The following is an 18,306-nucleotide window of genomic DNA, read 5'->3' as shown; positions in this document are numbered from 1 at the left end:
ACTCTGCCCAGGCTATTCTAATCCAAGAGAAGAAAAAGATATTGAGTAATTAAAGTTATAACTGTATTTTTAGTAATTATTAAATTTAGCAAAGCACTAAACATTTTGTCTCTGTTTCTCTGTCCATAAAGTGGTCATAGTAATATCTGCCTCTGATTTTCTTAAAAGAATGATTTATGACCATAAAGTAATAGAGTAACTATAAAAGTATAATCGTGGCAAATAAAGGAAAATGAGTAAACTCCAGGTGATAAGAGTTTGAATATATGTGATGGATGGTGAATGGAATCTGCTTTTTAGATTGATGGCATTTAGAAATCTAGATTTTGCTAGTATCGTTCTAAATTACAAATATGCTCCTGTTTAGAAAAATGAATATAAAATTTTAACTTAAAATTATTTTATTTTGTCTATATTTATACAGATTTGTGTTTAAACTAATCTTCTTTACAATTTACTTTGTGTTTAGCTCTTTTCAGTTATTACCCCACCTCCCATAATTCAACCATATAAATTTAATGTGTAAGACTGAGACGCAAGTTTTCAGAAAGACACATGTAAGGCAGTGTGTATATCCTCTGAACACTTTCTAGATATTTTTTTAGTAAATTTCCTTGAAATTAGGTTGAATTCTTACTGGAAAATTATTCTCTCAAACATACTACCTCTTTGAAAATGAGTACGTCACTAGCATCATATTACAAAGCATCATATTCATTTTATTTTGAGGGGGGCTTCCCTTTCCTTCTTTCCCTGAGTTTTAAAAATCATTATAATATCTCTTTGACTTCAAAACTACTGTTACGTCTAGCTAAAAAGTCCTCCTCATTCCCTCCTCCTCGTTTCCTGCATTTAACAAGTTCCCTTCTTCAATGCTTTGCTCACCAGCTTCTCCAAGACCCCTTTCTGCGCCCCCATCTTTGTGTTGTTGCTGCTACACTCCATGTTCAGCACTTCATGGAACTCATCCTGCTGTAGTTCCTGACTCGTCCTACTTTTTCAAGCTGCCTCCAAAGTTCCCTGAGGGCAGGATCTGTGTCTTACTAGAGCTCGTATCTCCATGCTTCCCATATGCCCTATGATTGATACCTGGTTGGTTGGTGCTTAACTAATATTTTAAAAACCATTTTATAACTGTGTCCACTTAATTATACTTTTAATAATTTTCATGGAGAAAAATTCCACAATTTAAAAATGTCATAATGAAAACAAAGGTGGATAAGGGTATTACCTGAAGCTGCAATGTGGTCCCTCTCATTTTCTTCCACAGATTACGACTGCCACAGCTTTGGGTTTGACATTTTGGCGTTCGTCATTCTGTACCGTAATTTCATCCCCATAATTTTGCTGGCCACTCTGGAAATTGTGAAATACATTCAGGCCCTGTTTATAAACTGGGTGAGTATTAAAATCAGGAAGTTAAGAAAATTCTCTCTTGAGCTATGGCTTTGGTTTCAAGAATCAGTGTAACTGAGTTTTTGTGATGGGGCCAGTGCAGCTGCTGGGCCAGCTGTGTCTTGGACACGAGAGCCAAGCACGGGTGTCACGTTGACTCAGCAGTGCCTGGGTGCCTCTGCATCACTCTTGAGGACACTTTTATTTTTCCCCATATTTTTTCTAGCCGATAAGAAATATTTAAGAGATAGCAGCTTAGTAGCAAGTGTAGAGAAATAGTCAACCATTGAAACTTAAGATACAGAGGAGGAGAGTCCAGTAGACTTACAATAGATTTACAGAGCTTGGCAAGAGTGACAGAAACAAAGCCGTTCCAGAGTTCCTTCAAATTAAGAAAAAGATTTCTTAGGTGACAACCATGTGTTGACTGAAGCTAATGCTTCGTAAGTTGTGACTGAACAAATTTTCCAATTTGAATGTGGGGTTGTAACTTTTAGTTGTTTTTAAAAATATTTTTCTTTGAAATAAAATTCTTGCTGGATGTCACCTGAACATGATTCTCCCAGTAGGTCAATGAGCTACCATCATTTGGAAGGGAATTTTATTTTAGCAACCACAGAATTAGACAAAGTCCTTTCAAATATTTGCCCCCTCATTTGACTTTTGCAGTAGCTCTATGAGTAGTGCTGCGAGGTCCCTGTTACTGCTCCCATTTGGTACATGGAGTAACTGAGACGCCCTCAAGGCCACACAGCGTGTCTGAGGCAGAGCCAGGATTTGAAAGCCACGTCTTCCGAATCACCTCGATGTTTGTTTCCACGTGGCTTTGCTTCTCCTGAATCGACTGCCAACCTATGTGAGGAACTAGCACATACGGGTCCAAAACCAAGTATTCTAGACTCTCCACTGTGAATTTTTTCTAAATGTCAAGCACATTGGAAGATCAGTGGCAGTATGGATTTCCTGAAAAAATTTTGAGCCTAGTTCTGATTGTGTGGCTTGGCTACTTTGTTTGTTTCCTGCAGGATGAAGATATGCATTTTAAGGGAAATAATGTCTACGCCATGGCCAGAACATCCAATCTCAATGAAGAGCTCGGGCAGGTGAGGGCCTCTCCAGGGCTGAGAAGTGTGATGGGAGCTTCACAGAAGGTGGATTCAGGGAGAGCATGTGCAGAGTTCAAGTGCCAAATTTAGCCACGTGCTATAGATAGTATGACACCCACGTGGAGCTTCAGAAGTACAGTTTGTTCAAATATTAATAATATTGCATCATGGGTTGCAAGTAGAACAGACCAAGTACAGGTTATTATGTGCTTATGAAAGAGTGGAAGAGCTGGAGGGACAGGCAGGAAAAGCTGCTGGGAGCTCCCAGGGTTTCAGTTAGCTTTGAGGGAGCCACAGGGACCCTGGAGCCTGGGGGGTGGCCGTGATTATGCTTCCCTAAGGCAGGTGACCCATAGGGAAGCATCCAGAAAGTGCTGCAAAACTTCATACCTGCCACACCCATGCATCCGCCCACAGCTGCCAGAAGGGAAGTAGTAGAACTTCTAGTTCTTTACTGAAAATTCCTCTCAATGGTAGAATCTAACCTGCTGGCAAGAGATTGGGAGAAACGTAGCCTCGGGCCTCTAGACCCTGCCATTCAATAGAAAGAGGCAGGAATGATGCCAGGTTACCAACAGACAGATGTTGGTTACCTTTTAAATGACACTGGCATCTTTACAAGTTAAAATTCACTTTTAAAAACTGCCACGATTATTTGTCAATTATACTACAGGAAAGCTGGAAAAAAAAAAAAAAAAAGTACAACAACTCTCACAGTTGTATAGTACCTAAAAGGAGAAAGACTTGTAATTGTTACTTTTTTTCTATCTACTTTTTGTTCTCAATATATTTTTTTTTACTAGATTATGATTTTCCATCTTTCAATTAATTGGAGGCCACATATAAATTATGGTGAAAGGCAGAATTTTGGAGTTAAACTTCCTGAGTGTGAATCCTGGTTTCATCATTTACCAGCAGAGATGAGGACACCACAAGAAGAGAAAATTACAGGCCAGTATCCCTGATAAACTTGGATGCAAAAATCCTCAACAAAATATTGGCAAATCAAATTCAACAATACATTGAAAGGATCATACATGATGATGATTTATTCTAAGAGTGCAAGGCTGGTTCAACATCCACAAATTGACCAGTGTGATACACCACATTAACAAAATGAGGGAGGGCTTCCCTGGTGGTGCAGTGGTTAAGAATCCTCCTGCCAATGCAGGGAACATGGATTTGATCCCTGGTCCAGGGAGATCCCACATGCCGCGGAGCAACTAAGCCCATGCACCACAACTACTGAACCCGTGCTCTAAAGCCCACATGCCACAACTACTGAGCCCACATGCCACAACTACTGAAGCCCACGTGCCTAGAGCCCATGCTCTGCAACTAGAGAAGCCACCACAATGAGAAGCCTGTGCACCACAATGAAGAGTAGCCCCCACTTGCTGCAACTAGAGAAAACCCTGCATGCAGCAATGAAGATCTATTGCAGCCAAAAATAAATAAATTTTAAAAAAAAGATGGATAAGAATCATATAATCATCTCAATAGATGCAGAAAAAGCATTTGACAAAATTCAACATCCATGTATGATAAAAATGTCAACAAAGTGACTATAGAGGGAACATATTTCAACATAATAAAGGGTGTATATGACAAGCTCACGGTTGAAATTATACTCAATGAAAAATTGAAAGTTATTCCTCTAAAATCAGAAATAAAACAAGGATGCCTACTCTCACTACTTCTATTCAGCTTAGTATTGGAAGTCCTAGCCACAGTAATTAGGCAAGAAAAATAAGGCATCCAAATCAGAAAGGAAGAATTAAAGCTGTCTTTTTTGGTAGATGACATGAAATGTACAGAAGACCCTAAAGACTCCACCAAAAACCTGTAAGCAATAATAAATCCAGCAAAGTTGCATGATACAAAATCAGTATACAAAAGTCAGTTGTTTCTAAAAATAAAAACAAATAAATGTTTTTGAAAGCTTATGTGAAAGCTTCTGCCTTTTATTATCATTTCTGGTGACTTTATTTAACAAATAGTTAGTTGGTATCCAACTGTTCTTTCTGAATAATACAAAGATCTTAAAACTGTTTAACTCCACATTGCTTTGCAGTATTTGTTGGACAGAAATGATCACCTACAGAATTTCCATTTATCTTTAAAACGAGTTTTATACTTGTGATCATGATTAAAATGGCTTTGGGTTTGGTTTTCTTTTTCATCTGAGATATACATATATATATATCAGTGTCTATCTACTTAGTGTTTTCTAGGTACTTTTAATGAGATTTCTTGTGGCAGGAAAATGAACTTGGACTTCTGAATTTCTTAGGTTTGATGACTTGAAGTTTGTGTATTACCATAGAATTTCACCTCCAGTGTACAACAAAGAGAAGAGTATGGCTTCTGAAAGAAATAAATATTACATATAGAATTCTTATAGACTGAACTTCTTGTTTTCTAAAAATTCACATAATTTGAGGATTTAAAGAGAAAGAACACCATCTTTGCTCTCTAAATACATTTTAAATTTATGTTTATCGTGTTAATTTTTCTTGGTTTAGTTAAATTTAAAATGTATTTCTTCTTTGCATAGGTGAAATACTTATTCTCTGATAAAACAGGGACCCTTACGTGCAATATTATGACATTTAAGAAGTGTACCATTGCTGGTATAATTTATGGGTAAGTGTTTTTATTGCCATACTCTATTGGAAGTTCTCATTTTTTTTCTTAACAAAATTAAGTAGACTTTATTTACTCCAAAACCTATCTGAACCTATAATACTATAGCTATATCTGAATGAGATAATGAGATTGCAACTTAATGTATTTTATATGAAAACTTGCAGTTTTTAAAAAATATGGTTTATGTCTGCTTTTATACATGATTAGAATTCCTAAAGAGTTTTATATTTATAGCATGTAACCATCATATTTCCTCTCTCATTTTCCCTTAGAAATCAGTCAGACAGAAGTGCTGCTGGTGAAGAAAACTTAAGATAACTAGATACGGTCTTTTCTCCTTTGCCCCTATTCCTTTCCCTTGTGGTGGACTTTTTATCAGTGCCAGCGCACTGGCGTGTAATAGCACAGCCCCCTTGTCCACACCCCCAGTGGCAGTTCCCAGGAAGCTCCCCTAGATCTTTCCCATGGGATATTCAAAGAACCCAGAATCTAGTCTTCAATTTACTGCTTTCGTGGCAATTTACTCTGCCTCAAACTCCGTATAATTGTACAGTTTTCAACACAAGTTTAAGCATTTTCTAATGCTATTTTGCAGCTCAAGACCTGGGAGGATGTATAATTTGACAGAACCCTAAATATTTACTAGCTGGAAGTGTGACTTAGTGAAAACAGAAGATGGGACTGTGTTTGATTTAGATCTGCTTGATTATTGACTGGTACCACCAGAAACTTTTAGTTAAAATGAATCTTATCTATCCTTCCTCAGTCAGTCACCTTGTCCCGTCCCAGAGTCCTATGAATTCAATGACCCAACATTATTGCAGAACTTTGAGAATGACCATGTAAGTCTGCTATTTTCCCTCTAAGTCAACAGGGTAATGCTATATAACTTTAAAACATGCATATGGTTTTCTAGAAGGAAGAGAAAGTCTTGAAAAGTTTTGGTGTTAATATAATAAGTAAGGGATTTTACACCAAAATTATGAACTGAGGCCTGAACTTGAGTGTGAGTGAATTCAGACATTATACAAGAATTTTCTACTGTGTAGCAATCTATGAAATCCTGTCTCTATCTGCTTTTAAACTCTTTGGTTCTATTGTATGCTACCAATATCTGCACTTACCTGTTTTAGGATGTTGATCTACCTGATTTGAAATCTTGATCTCCTTAAAAATAAAAGTGATCTTTCAAAATGCAAACCTGTACATGTTCTTCCTTTGCTTAAGACCCTCCCGAGGACTGGACCACACTTAAGATAAAATCCAAACTCACTACTGTGGTCCTCTCTCTCTCCTCCCTCATTCTGTATCATTGAGCCCGAGGCTCAAGATGCTGGGGTCACGCTTGTCTTGAAGCTCTGCTAACAATGAATCTTTGTCCTGACTTTGGGGCCTGGGAAGGTGCTACAACCTTTGTCTGGTGTGTGCCACCACACAGGTACACTAACACCCGCAACTAACCTTTCTCTTTAGGACTTAATTTAAACATTTAAATATATATATTTTTCCTGATCACCTACCTAAAATAGGCCCCTGTCTTCTCTATCACATCCCTTACTTGTTTCCTCCAGCTTTGAGAGAGCCCGTCTCCCCAAGGAAAACAGAAGCTCCAAAAGCGCAGGTTCCCCGTTTTCTCTGCGGTCTCCCAGCCCCCTGCACTGTCCCTGACTCAGTACCCTCTCCACTCCATTTTGAATGGTATGGTTTTTAGCTGGTGCCTGACAATATGGACCTGAAGTGAAACCTCAGTTGGTACTAACTGCAGATTGCATGCGACTCCTGCGTGATGCGGGGTGGAGGGGGGCTTTGCGTTGGAAGACGCTCACTAGCTCTGTCCCTTTCTTACAGCCCACGAAAGACTATATAGAGGAATTTCTTACCCTGTTGTGCGCGTGCCACACTGCGGTTCCAGAGGGAGACGGAAATGATATAAGCTACCAGGCCTCCTCCCCAGGTAGAGGCCTCCTCCCCAGGTAGGTGCTGTGTGCACGTAGAGACCTGGCAGGTGATGGGCCCACAGAAGAGCTGATGCCATTGCTGGTCCCCTGATCACACCTGCCTTTCTCCTTGCCTGAAACTCTCACCGGTTAGGGGCCATCATGTACAGTGCAGCTCTGAGCCGCTCTGGGGCTCCCACTCTCCACACACCCCGAAAATGCCTCAGAAGGCTGGCAGCGGATGGCTCTTGGAGCAGGGCTCAGTGACAGGTTATAATCAGTAACACAGCAGGGGTCAGGGTAAGGCCCTGCAGCGGCTGATGGAGGTGCTGCTAATGGCATGGAGAACAAACAAGACCGCAGTGAGCGGGGAGAACGTATTTTCCTTCCAGGCTGGCGAGTTAGTCCCACTGACAGAGGCCCTGTTTAACCACATTTCCTCTTCCGTGAGCACTCTGCCACCTAGAAGCACAGATAAGTGCATTTGGGTAAAAAACCCAAGTGTAAGAGAATGACATGATAGTTTAGTGCTGGAGGAATCTGTATTAAATTAAATTCAGCGTTAGTACATTTGCTTGATCTCCATTAATACAGACCGTTTATTGACAGATGAAGCAGCTTTAGTGAAAGGAGCAAGTAAACATGGCTTTGTTTTCACTACAAGAACGCCATACTCTGTCACCATAGAAGCTGTGAGTAGTACTTGATACATTGTACTTTCTAGCAGTTACACGCACCTGCTCACCCAGAGAGACACGTGTGTACAGCGGTGCGGAGTAGGAGCTCGGAATCCAGTGCCCAGGATTCCCACCTGGCTTCACCCTCCGCAGCCTTTATTCTGGGGCGTGCTCCTTAACTTCTCTGGGTTTGCCCCAGTTTTCTCATCACGTATGCAGTAGGGTCCTTGCGAACATTAAATGAGTTAGTATGTGTAAAGTAATTGACATTAATGCTTGGTGCAGAGCAGGTGCTCAGTAAAATTGAGCTATTCCCAACCTAAGTGTCCATCAGCAGACGAATGGATAAAGAAGATGTGGCACATATATACAATGGAATATTACTCAGCCATAAAAAGAAACGAAATTGAGTCATTTGTAGTGAGGTGGATGGACCTAGAGTCTGTCATACGGAGTGAAGTAAGTCAGAAAGAGAAAAACAAATACCATATGCTAACACATATATATGGAATCTAAAAAAATAAAAAAAGGTTCTGAAGAACCTAGGAGTAGGACAGGAATAAAGACGCAGACGTAGAGAATGGACTTGAGGACACGGGGAGGGGGAAGGGTAAGCTGGGACGAAGTGAGAGAGTGTCATGGACATATATACACTACCAAACGTAAAATAGATAGCTAGCGGGAAGCAGCCGCATAGCACAGGGAGATCAGCTCGGTGTTTTGTGACCCCCTAGAGGGATGGGATAGGGAGAGGTGGGAGGGAGACGCAAGAGGGAGGAGATATGGGGATATATGTATATGTATAGCTGATTCACTTTGTTATAAAGCAGAAACTAACACACCATTGTAAAGCAATTATACTCCAATAAAGATGTTAAAAAAGAAAAAAAAATTGCTAACATAAAAAAAAAATTTGAGCTATTCTAAAGAGTTAGAATTGTCAGACATTTAAGAAGTAAACTAATTTTTTTCCTATGAAGAATCAAAATGTTTCTATTTTTTGGTGAGTTCTGTTTTTATCAATACGTTGATTTATTCATTTTGTTACATATACCCTTGTTCTATCTTGATGACCACAAGCCTTTGATATTATGGGAAAAAAATTGAAGCAATGTAAGCATGGTGGCCAATGCACTGTTTTTTTTCCTAGTAATAATGCAATGGTGAGAGATGCTTACTAGACATTGAGTCCTTTCTAGAATGGACTGATTAATTCATCTTTATGTCACATAGATATATATATAAATATCATACATCACATTTCGACTTCTGCAGTGTTGAAGCTGAGAGCTGGTAGACGCAGAGATAAATTGATCATGGTTACAGGAATTCAAGAGGCTGTAGCTGGAAAAATTTAGAAAAGAATGCATGTTTCATTGATATATTTTTTAGCATGCCACCTCTCTTCATGTTTACCTCTTCAAATTATCTAAGCATTAAGGATTTTATTTGATCCGTGCAATTTTATTAAAAGATTTATTTGTTCACATTTCTCTCTGCTGATTTTCTCCCTTACTCCATGTAACCTTACAACATAGTGTTTATACAATTTTTCTAATCGTGCGGATTTTAGGCGGAAGAGAGAGGTGTTTCAGTCTTAAATTGTCACTATCAGAAGCACTTTTGCCAATATTGCCCAGGTTGCAAACAATATTCTTACCAGAGGAGGGCACCATTATCTCATCAGACTTGCAGGAAGATTTATATTTTGAAAAAGAGACGTATTTGGAGGGTAAAACTTGTTTGTGATTGGGAGAGTGAGTTATTTTGTGAGATGAATACTTCTATCCTCAGGTAAGAATATGTTGTCTTATCTTCCTGTAGATGGCAGAAGAATTCACATTTGAAATTCTTAATGTCCTGGAATTTTCTAGGTAAGCTGCCTTTTCATTCTATTTGTGTATTTCCCAGGGCTCTTTCTGTGGCTATTCAACTGAGATTTGGCAATGTAAATCAAAACCTTAATACAGAATCCTGAAATTCTAGTTAGCTTTCACCTACCCTTTCGTCTCAGCTCGGTTTTCACTTCTCCAGTAAAAATTCCCTTTTGTAGCTGGTGCAGGTGCTTGACCTCTCCTTTCTAGCACTTGTCATAATCAGAGCTGCGATTTTAAATCTGGGTTACAACTTAACAACTGTGTCGCTAACTAGACTGTAAGTTCCAGGAGGGCAGGAGTCACCTCCTGCAGGGGCTGGTATCCAGCAAATACTCAGTAAATATTTGGTGAATAAATTTTTGCCTTAAAAAGCAAAATTCAACTGAGTAGATTTTAAAGATCTTACTGGCTTTATTCAATGATTCATGAGTTGGGCAGCATCCCATCAAGCAGACTGAAAAGAGCTCTGAGGAGTTGTACAAAGTGGAAGACTTTTATAGGCAGATGGGGCGGGACAAAGAGGCTACTAGCAAAAAGTAGATTGTTTGGGACAAGGTCATCTTCCTTTGGGGGACCCCTGGGGTCTGTCACTCAGGTTACCTCACTAGTGCTGACCAGGTGATTCCACACTGACTGGTTAAGATTAGATTCCTGGGAGACTCTGAAATTGCAGTTAGGTCAGGTATTGAGTCTCGGTTTGGGGATGTGGGCTGAGCACACATGACTCCATTTTGGGCCTATTGTCTCTTTTTTAACAAATGGATATTGAACATTATTTTCACAAATAAACCAAAAACTGTTTCTTTAAAAATAGTGAATTAATTAATTTTTTCCCAAACAATGTGCATTCTTCTTTCCTCTTACACCCCAGCATCTGTGGCTTGATTCCCCAAAGCATGTGGTCAGGATACTGGTGATGATTTTATTTCCATTGGATTTTCCTCCAGACTCATGAAGTCATATCTCTTGGACCATTTCACTATTTCTAATGTGAAATTTGAAAAATTAGAAAAGGAAATTAATAAGTAAATCATTCGTTCTTCCTAAAGCCAGATGATTTGTTTTTAAATTGTATTTTTAAAGCCTTGTTTCCCAATGACATTGAAAAAAAAAAAAAAGCTTTAAACCTCAGAAAAGTTGTTGTTACCCCCTCTCTAGGAGAGATTTTTTATTTATTTTTTGGCCGTGCCAGGTGGCATGAGGGATCTTAGTTCCCCAACCAGGGATTGAACCCATGCCCACTGCAGTGGAAGCACGGAGTCCTAACCACTGGGCAGCCAAGGAAGTCCTAGGAAAGATTTTTCTAAGAACTTTGTTACAAGAAAATACATCTCAGTATTCATTCTAGCTTTCTCCTTTCTTAACATTTGACTTCTGCTACCAGGAGAGCAGTCATTTCCTGTCATTAACACATGCTCGCCTAATTAGGTACCACTTAAATGATTCATTTACTTTTAATAGTGTTCTAACAGCTTTCTAAGTATTTAGAACAATTGTTAATCCTTTATCCCTGTTGGAAAGTCCCTTTTAGCTGAAGCGTTCCACTGTAAGATTGGTCACCGGGACCATCCTTGGAGGGTGGGAGCTCTGGCTTAGACTGTTGGCAGTGAGGTGGGGACAGATGAAAGCTGTGTTTTCCGTAGGCATGGCCATGGGGCTCCCTGGGGGGTGGGAAACATCTTTTCTTGCTGGCACTCTCTGCTTGGTGACCTGGCAGAGTTGCCGTCTCAGTGGCTCATTTTGCTCCTTGGTGGCTATATTGACGGGGGGCCAGTGGACCAGAGAAGGAAGAAGGGGAAAAGGGAGATGACAAGCATGGGTGCATGTGGAGAGGAGGGTGAGAGGGTGAAAAAAGCTTGGGGGACAGAGGAGGGAAAAGGATCACTTGTGGTCGTAGCCGTGGTTCTGTTACTTACTAGCTCATGACCTTCCTGGTCACCTAACCTCTCTGTGCCACAGTTTCTTGATCTGTAAAATGGGGCTAGCAGTGGTGTCCGCCTCACAGGATTGTTGTGAAGATTAAATCACAATGCCTGGCACATAGTCAAAACTGATAGAGCACTTGGTATGAGTGTTTATTATTACTATTATTTTAATTGGAGCACTCTTCTCTGAGGCTTGTTTGGATTTCACTAGGGTTTTCTTCTCCCTGAAGGAGATCTTCCTTCTCTCCTTCGGCCATCATGTCTATGAACCTCTTACTTTTCCTCCAAGCTTGAACATCCTTTTCTCGATCAATCTTATTCCTGAAGAAAAATAAAATTCTTTTTGTTGGAAGAACTTGAAAACGTGGAGGAACTAATGACTGAAAGCCCAGCTGGTCTGCTGGACACACACAGAGCGGTCCTCTGAGGCCAGTGGTGGTCACTGCACTTGAAAGACCGGCAGCTGGGGCTCCATTTAAATGACCTTCCCAACGTCGCTAAGCAAATAAGTGGCAGAATCAGGGTTCAAATCCAGGTCTGTCTGGTTCCAAAGTCCTTGGTATTGTCAACCAATCTGTGCCTCCAGAGGTGAAAGAAAAGTTAAAGAATGTAAAAAAAAGCAAACAAAACGTATTTTCGTCTTCATGGGGAGAACTGCAGTCTATGCAGCTACAAATATTTTTCTAGAATACTGTTCTAGGACTAGGGTGGACCACTTGTTTGTGGGGTCCCCTGCTTTAGTAAACAGACAAGGTAATTCCCAGTCGTTATGAGGGCGATAAAGAATATTGAAGAGTATGATCTGATGGAGACAGCGGTGCCGCTGGTGGTGGAGGTTTATCTCTGAGGGGCCTGGGTGCCTTTGTGGGGAGGTGGGACTTGGGCTGATAATTGAAAGATGACAGGAGAGTTAAGTGTGGGCGAATGAGATGGTGAGGAGGAATTTAGCATCTCTGTGCAGCAAAATGGGGGCAGGGAGGTCTAGTTGATAAAGATGGTGTGAGGACTGAATAATACACAGACCCAGGGCTGCTTTCCCCTTTCCTCATCAAATTTTAATGATTATATTATATATATTACATGTATATAAAATTTATGTATTATATTATAAGTAATATATGTACATATAAAACATAAGAAAGGTATATTACATTATATATATGTCATGTACTATGTTATAATGGTACATATTAATATAAAATGTCATAATATATATGTAATTATATTAATATAATATATCATAATATAATCTATTACATATATTTGTGTCAGTAAACTTCCATGGAAGAAAAGAATAGTAAGAGAAGAAGGTGGAGACTTATAATTAGAATCTCAGTTAAAGGAAGCAGGTAAAGAAAAAAGAGGCTGGCAAGAAACATGCTGGCCTTTTCAGCAATGGGCAGCTGAGGACTCTCTTAGAATTCTTTTGACTTTGAATTTTTGTGTGGGTATTAGTGTCATGTACTGAGGAAAATAGAAACTAATAATACACTCAATATTGTTTTAGTACTGGAAAGAGGATATCTGTAATTGTGCGAACTCTTACAGGACAGCTCCGGCTCTACTGCAAAGCGGCTGTAAGTACTGGGACTTGGTTTTTGGGGGGTTTTTTTTTGAACAGTTTTATTGAGGTTTAATTTCTACACCATGAAAACACTCATTTTAAGTGTACAAGTCGATGATTTTTAGCAAATTTACAGGGCTGTGCAACGATCATCAGAATCCAGTTTTACATCTCCATCACCCCAACAAGATGTCTCATGCCCTTTTGCAGTAACTCCCGAGTCCTGCTTCCAGCTCCCGACAACCACGAATCTACTTTTTGTTTCTATAGATTTGTCTTTTTTGGACATTTCATATAAATGCAATGGGATTCATTATTCATGGAACTCCTTCTCTCTATGTTCCAACAACTTACAGGAAGCCTTTTACAACTTCACAATGTTTTATTTTATTTTATTTTATTTTATTTTAAGCAAAGAATGGTTTATTGCAGGGCCAAGCAAGGAGAAAAGTGGCTCGAGCTCAAAACAAACCCCAAACTCCCACAATATTTTAAAACGTTGTTACTTTGTATGCGCTGTTATCAGTGGCTGTTGACTGCATTACCCAAGATTGAAAAGTCCATCTCAGGGCAACCGAGAAGGACCTCCCTGCCAGCTGAGCCCATTGAAATTTGTGGTGGCTCACACCATAATTTTACTAAACTTTTATGTCAGTGAAAACCTGCTGTCACTCAGTTGTTTTGTTTTTTTTTTTTTTAAAGATTTTTATTGATTGATTGATTGATTGCTATGTTGGGTCTTCGTTTCTGTGCTAGGGCCCTCTGTAGTTGCGGCAAGCGGGGGCCACTCTTCATCGCGGTGTGCGGGCCTCCCACTATTGTGGCCTCTCTTGTTGCGGAGCACAGGCTCCAGACGCGCAGGCTCAGCAGTTGTGGCTCACGGGCCTAGTTGCTCCGCGGCATGTGGGATCTTCCCAGACCAGGGCGCGAACCCGTGTCCCCCGCATTAGCAGGCAGACTCTCAACCACTGCACCACCAGGGAAGCCCACTCAGTTGTTTTTTTGAGAACCAGTGATTAGATGGTTGATGCTAAGGGTTTGTAGCAGGAATTTTGATCCCAGTTCCAAGCCCAAAGTGCTTGGATTTGGTGTCTCAGGAATTCGCTTTACCTCTTTGAATCTCTTTTTATAAAGCACTTATGTATTTGTTCACTACCATATGTACCTTAAAAAACCCAGCTTTATTGAGGTAAAATTGACATAAAATAAATGGCACATATTTAAAATGTACATTTTGTTAAGTTTTGACACTGATCTGCTTTCTGTCACTATAGATTCATTTCAATTACTAAAGTTTTATACAAAGTCATACAGTATATATTACTTTTTGTCTGGCTTCTTTCACTCATAATTTTAAAATTCATTCATGTTTTAGCTTGTACCAGCAGTTCATTTCTTTGTATTGCCGAGTAGATTCCATTGAATGGATATACGAGCCTTTGTTCATCTGTTCATCTGTTGCTGGACATTTTGTTTGCAGTTTGGGCGACTACAAATAATGCTCCTATGAACATTTGTTTGCAACTCTTTGTATGGACGTATGATCTTATCTTTATTTGGTAAATATCTAGGAGTAAAGTTACTGGATCACGTGGTAGGCGTATTTCAACTTCTTAAGAAACCACCAAATTGTAGTTACATTCCTACCAGCAGTTGTCACCAACACTTGGCCTGGTTAGTCTATTGAATTTTGCCATTCTAATAGGTGTGTACCTCATTGTGAATGTAATTTACATTTCCATGCTGACCGATGATAGCAAACAGCTTTTCATGTGTTTATTTGCCATCTGTGATGGGGGTTCCCAAGACCACCCCTATGCTTTTAGCAAATCTCTAAAAGGATTCATGGGACTCAGCATATAGTTGTACTCATGGCTAAGATTTATTACAGCAATGTAATAAGGATATACAGCCAGATCACAAAAGGAAAGACACGAGTAGTGTCTGGAGGAATCCCATGGGGGTCAGTCACACAGGGAAAGTTTGTATCAGTTTAGAGAACTGTTTACCAGCCAAATTCCTAGAGGCCAGCCAAGGGCCAATTTTGTAAGTAGGTCTCTCTAAGGAGAGCAGTCTCTGATCTGCCATGTCAACTCTTTTCTACACACCATCCACTTATTTTCCTTGTTAAAATGTGTTTAAATAGTTAACCTTTTTTTTTAAGTAACGTTTTTTCTTACTGAGTTTTGAGAGTTCTTGCTTATTTTGGAAACAAGTCCTTTATCAGATATATTACATGCAAATATTATAACCCAGTCTGTGGCTTATCTTTTCATTTCCTTAATTGTGTCTTTTGAAGATCAGAAGTTAGTAACTTTGATCTAGGTCAATTTACCAATTTGTTCCTTCAGATTTCTTTTGATTAGTATTAGTATGGTATAGCTTTTTCTTTCCTTTTAACCCATTTGTGTCTTTAAAGTGTGTTTCTTCTAGGGATCATGTAGTTGGTTCTAGTGTTAAATAACAAGAAAAATAATGTATATATACTCATGTGAATACGATTTTCAGTGCTCTTCAGACCCATATTAACATTTGGTATAATGATTTTTATCTGAAGGGGTTCCTTTACCATATCTTATACAGTAGATCTGGTGGTGATAAATTTTTTCAGCCTAAGGTGGAAAAAAATCTTCATTTCATCTTCATTTTTTTCTAATCTTCATCTTGAAATCAATTTTTGCTGAGTATAGAATTCTAGGCCATTTTTTCTTTCGGTGCTGTAAAGACTTTGCTTCACTGGCTTCTCACTTGCATTGTTCCAATGAAAAATCTGCTGTGTTCCTTGTCTTTTTCCCCTCTGTATGTAGCATATTTTTTTCTGGAATTGTGCCTTCACTGGGGCTGCTTGAGCTCCTTCACATCTATTAGCTATAACAATAAAATTATAGAACAGTATTTATAATTTAGACTGTCATGCTTAGATGTTAATCACAGTGTGTGTATTTGTGTGTGTGTGTGTTTTCTATAGGATTCAGTGATTTATGAGAGACTTTCAGAAGATTCTCTCTTTGCGGAGGAGACTTTAGCCCATCTGGAATGTTTTGCCAAAGAAGGTAAGTGAAAATTGTTTAGAATTGAGTTCCCTTTCGTAATGCTGTTCTCAGCTGTTGAAATTGTAGCCTCAATGCATGTCGCTGCTGCTCAGGCCCACAGGTGGGCAAGGGGGAGCTTGTTGGTATGTGAGACCTTGTATGCCTTCTGTTTGCTTAAAAATAAATGGTTCCCCAAACAAACCCTGTCAAGGCATTACTATTATTTTCCCTTCCTCCCACTTCCAATGGTATTTTGTGCTTACGCACAGAGTCAAATGTATGTTTTTACTATGTGGCTCTTCCTTTATTCCTAAGGCAGTGTCTTCAATCTATTATCTGTTTCTATTTGCTAAGCATTACCTTTTATCAAGCTGTAGTAGGAACTATGCCTATAGTTGGAGAAAAAGGGAGGTTTTTCCGGTTTGTGTTGTGTATTTTGAAGTTAATTATTTTGTGCATGTAACTCAGAATCCTGACATAGTTGATATTTTCCTGCCATTCTCTTATCCTTCTGATTTTGACTTATCGTCCATCTCTTAAGGAAATAAAATTCCTTGAGTGAGTTTTGAATAAGAACAACATCTACTGAAAGGTTTATAGAAGATTTGCAAAGCAAGGTGTAATATCAAATAAGGGTAAAGCTAATAATACCTTGAAAGCTGTAGCCCACTTTCTCCTTTTAGTTTTTAAGCTGCTGCTTCCTACAGACACGTGTGTCTTGTCTGAAAGTATGGATATTTTGCAAGTTTGCATTTTGGGCCTTTTACTGCTATCTGAAAATATACCTGTGCTGTAAGCAGGTGACAGTAGGTAGAAGCGTGTGGGAACTATATTGCAATTGAGAATAACAACTTCTCAAAACAGAATAACGACTTCTATAGCTCTTCTGCAGAGAATTAGTTTCTAGGGAATCCTTAAGTATTTGAATGTTTTACAGGAGTTAGCCTAAAATATTACAGTCTGGTTTAAGGAAAAAATGTTTTTCAAACAAGTCCTTGCAAAATGGGATTTAAATTCATTTTCTGTTATTTTGGTGATTTTCTGGCTTACTGAATCGGAAACTGAAGCCTCATTTGTTCTTTCCCTCATTCAACAAATAGTGATTGAGCATCTATTCAGTTCCATGCACTGTTCTCAGCTTCCAGGACAGAAGTGAATTTCAGCTGAGGCTTCAGGGATTTAATGGGTCCTGGGCCAACTTTTGTTTCTTGGCTTGATTTCTCTCGCCATTTGGTCCCATGAACTCTGCATTTCATTCCTGCAGGAGCTTGGCCAGAACAGATTTAGGCTGAGGGGTTTTCTTAACATCACTGGGTCCATCTTTTTTTCAAAGTCGACTATTGGAAGATTAGGAACCTAACCCAGCTTCATACCCAGTGCATGAACATGCTGCAGTAGCCCTCACGGGCGATTACTCAGCGTCTGTTGACAAAGCACAGGAAAGGGGCTGATTGTGTAACCTGCCTGTTCCTTATGGGATACGGGTGGGTCTGTTACACCCACACACTGAGAAGACATCTGGACAATAGAAAATTGGCCTCTTGAAGGACTGTACACGTATTAGTGTGGCAATTCTGTTTTCAATCAAACTGTCATAATTTATATTTTAGTTTTAAGTTTTAATCTGGAAGTCGTATGTGGGGAAAGAGGAAGTCATAGGATGAAGAAAAGAGTAAGTTTGCCTTTCCCAGGGAATGTGAGGTGGGCAGCAAGGTCAGGGAGTGCAGTGTCCTTAAACTGACCAATTCCCTCATCAGCTGAATGCTCGTCTCCAACAGGTACACAGTGCCTGGCTGTGGGTGCTCCGGAAATATTAACTGTACTCAGTTAATATTGGGGGTTGAAGATTTCAAGCTTGTCTGCTGTCCAAGGAAAGTAGGTGACCTTGTATAACTGGCAGGGCTCTTTATTCTCTTTCTTTAAACTTCAGAGGCAGAAATAACAGGCAGAAGAACTATCCCAGGCTGGCTTTTCCTGTCTGGTCTTGGAGGTTGTCTGGCCTGAGTGAGTGCCACCCTATATTCTAAAGGTTACCTGAGTACCCAGAGCCGCTAATGAGCAGCAATGCAGTGCTTGGAAGGTCTGAGTGGAAATCTTATCATTCTTAGATACTTTAACAGAGCAGAATCATGTTATTTAACAAA

At 39.5% G+C, this 18,306-nt stretch overlaps 1 protein-coding gene across 3 annotated transcripts in view; it reads left to right on the top strand.

The window, feature by feature from the left end:
• LOC309615448 (phospholipid-transporting ATPase IB-like) overlaps nt 1-18,306 on the top strand; it is a 61,131-nt gene that overhangs the window by 4,937 nt on the left and 37,888 nt on the right. For 2 of the 3 annotated variants that reach the window (XM_082365107.1, XM_082365108.1), the window contains exons 2-11: nt 1,271-1,398; nt 2,421-2,498; nt 5,059-5,147; nt 5,423-5,464; nt 5,917-5,992; nt 6,999-7,104; nt 7,697-7,779; nt 9,589-9,638; nt 13,074-13,143; nt 16,099-16,183. In XM_082365107.1, coding sequence (XP_082221233.1) covers nt 1,271-1,398; nt 2,421-2,498; nt 5,059-5,147; nt 5,423-5,464; nt 5,917-5,992; nt 6,999-7,104; nt 7,697-7,779; nt 9,589-9,638; nt 13,074-13,143; nt 16,099-16,183 — 807 coding nt within the window. The remainder of the gene's footprint in view (nt 1-1,270; nt 1,399-2,420; nt 2,499-5,058; nt 5,148-5,422; nt 5,465-5,916; nt 5,993-6,998; nt 7,105-7,696; nt 7,780-9,588; nt 9,639-13,073; nt 13,144-16,098; nt 16,184-18,306) is intronic. The other variant, XM_082365109.1, reaches the window with a different exon arrangement.

Source organism: Balaenoptera borealis (genome assembly GCF_965194805.1).
Source record: "Balaenoptera borealis genome assembly, chromosome: 18".
Taxonomy (NCBI): Eukaryota; Metazoa; Chordata; class Mammalia; order Artiodactyla; family Balaenopteridae; genus Balaenoptera; species Balaenoptera borealis.
Note: the sequence above shows the minus strand (reverse complement) of the source record. Positions and strands in the feature narration are given on the sequence as shown.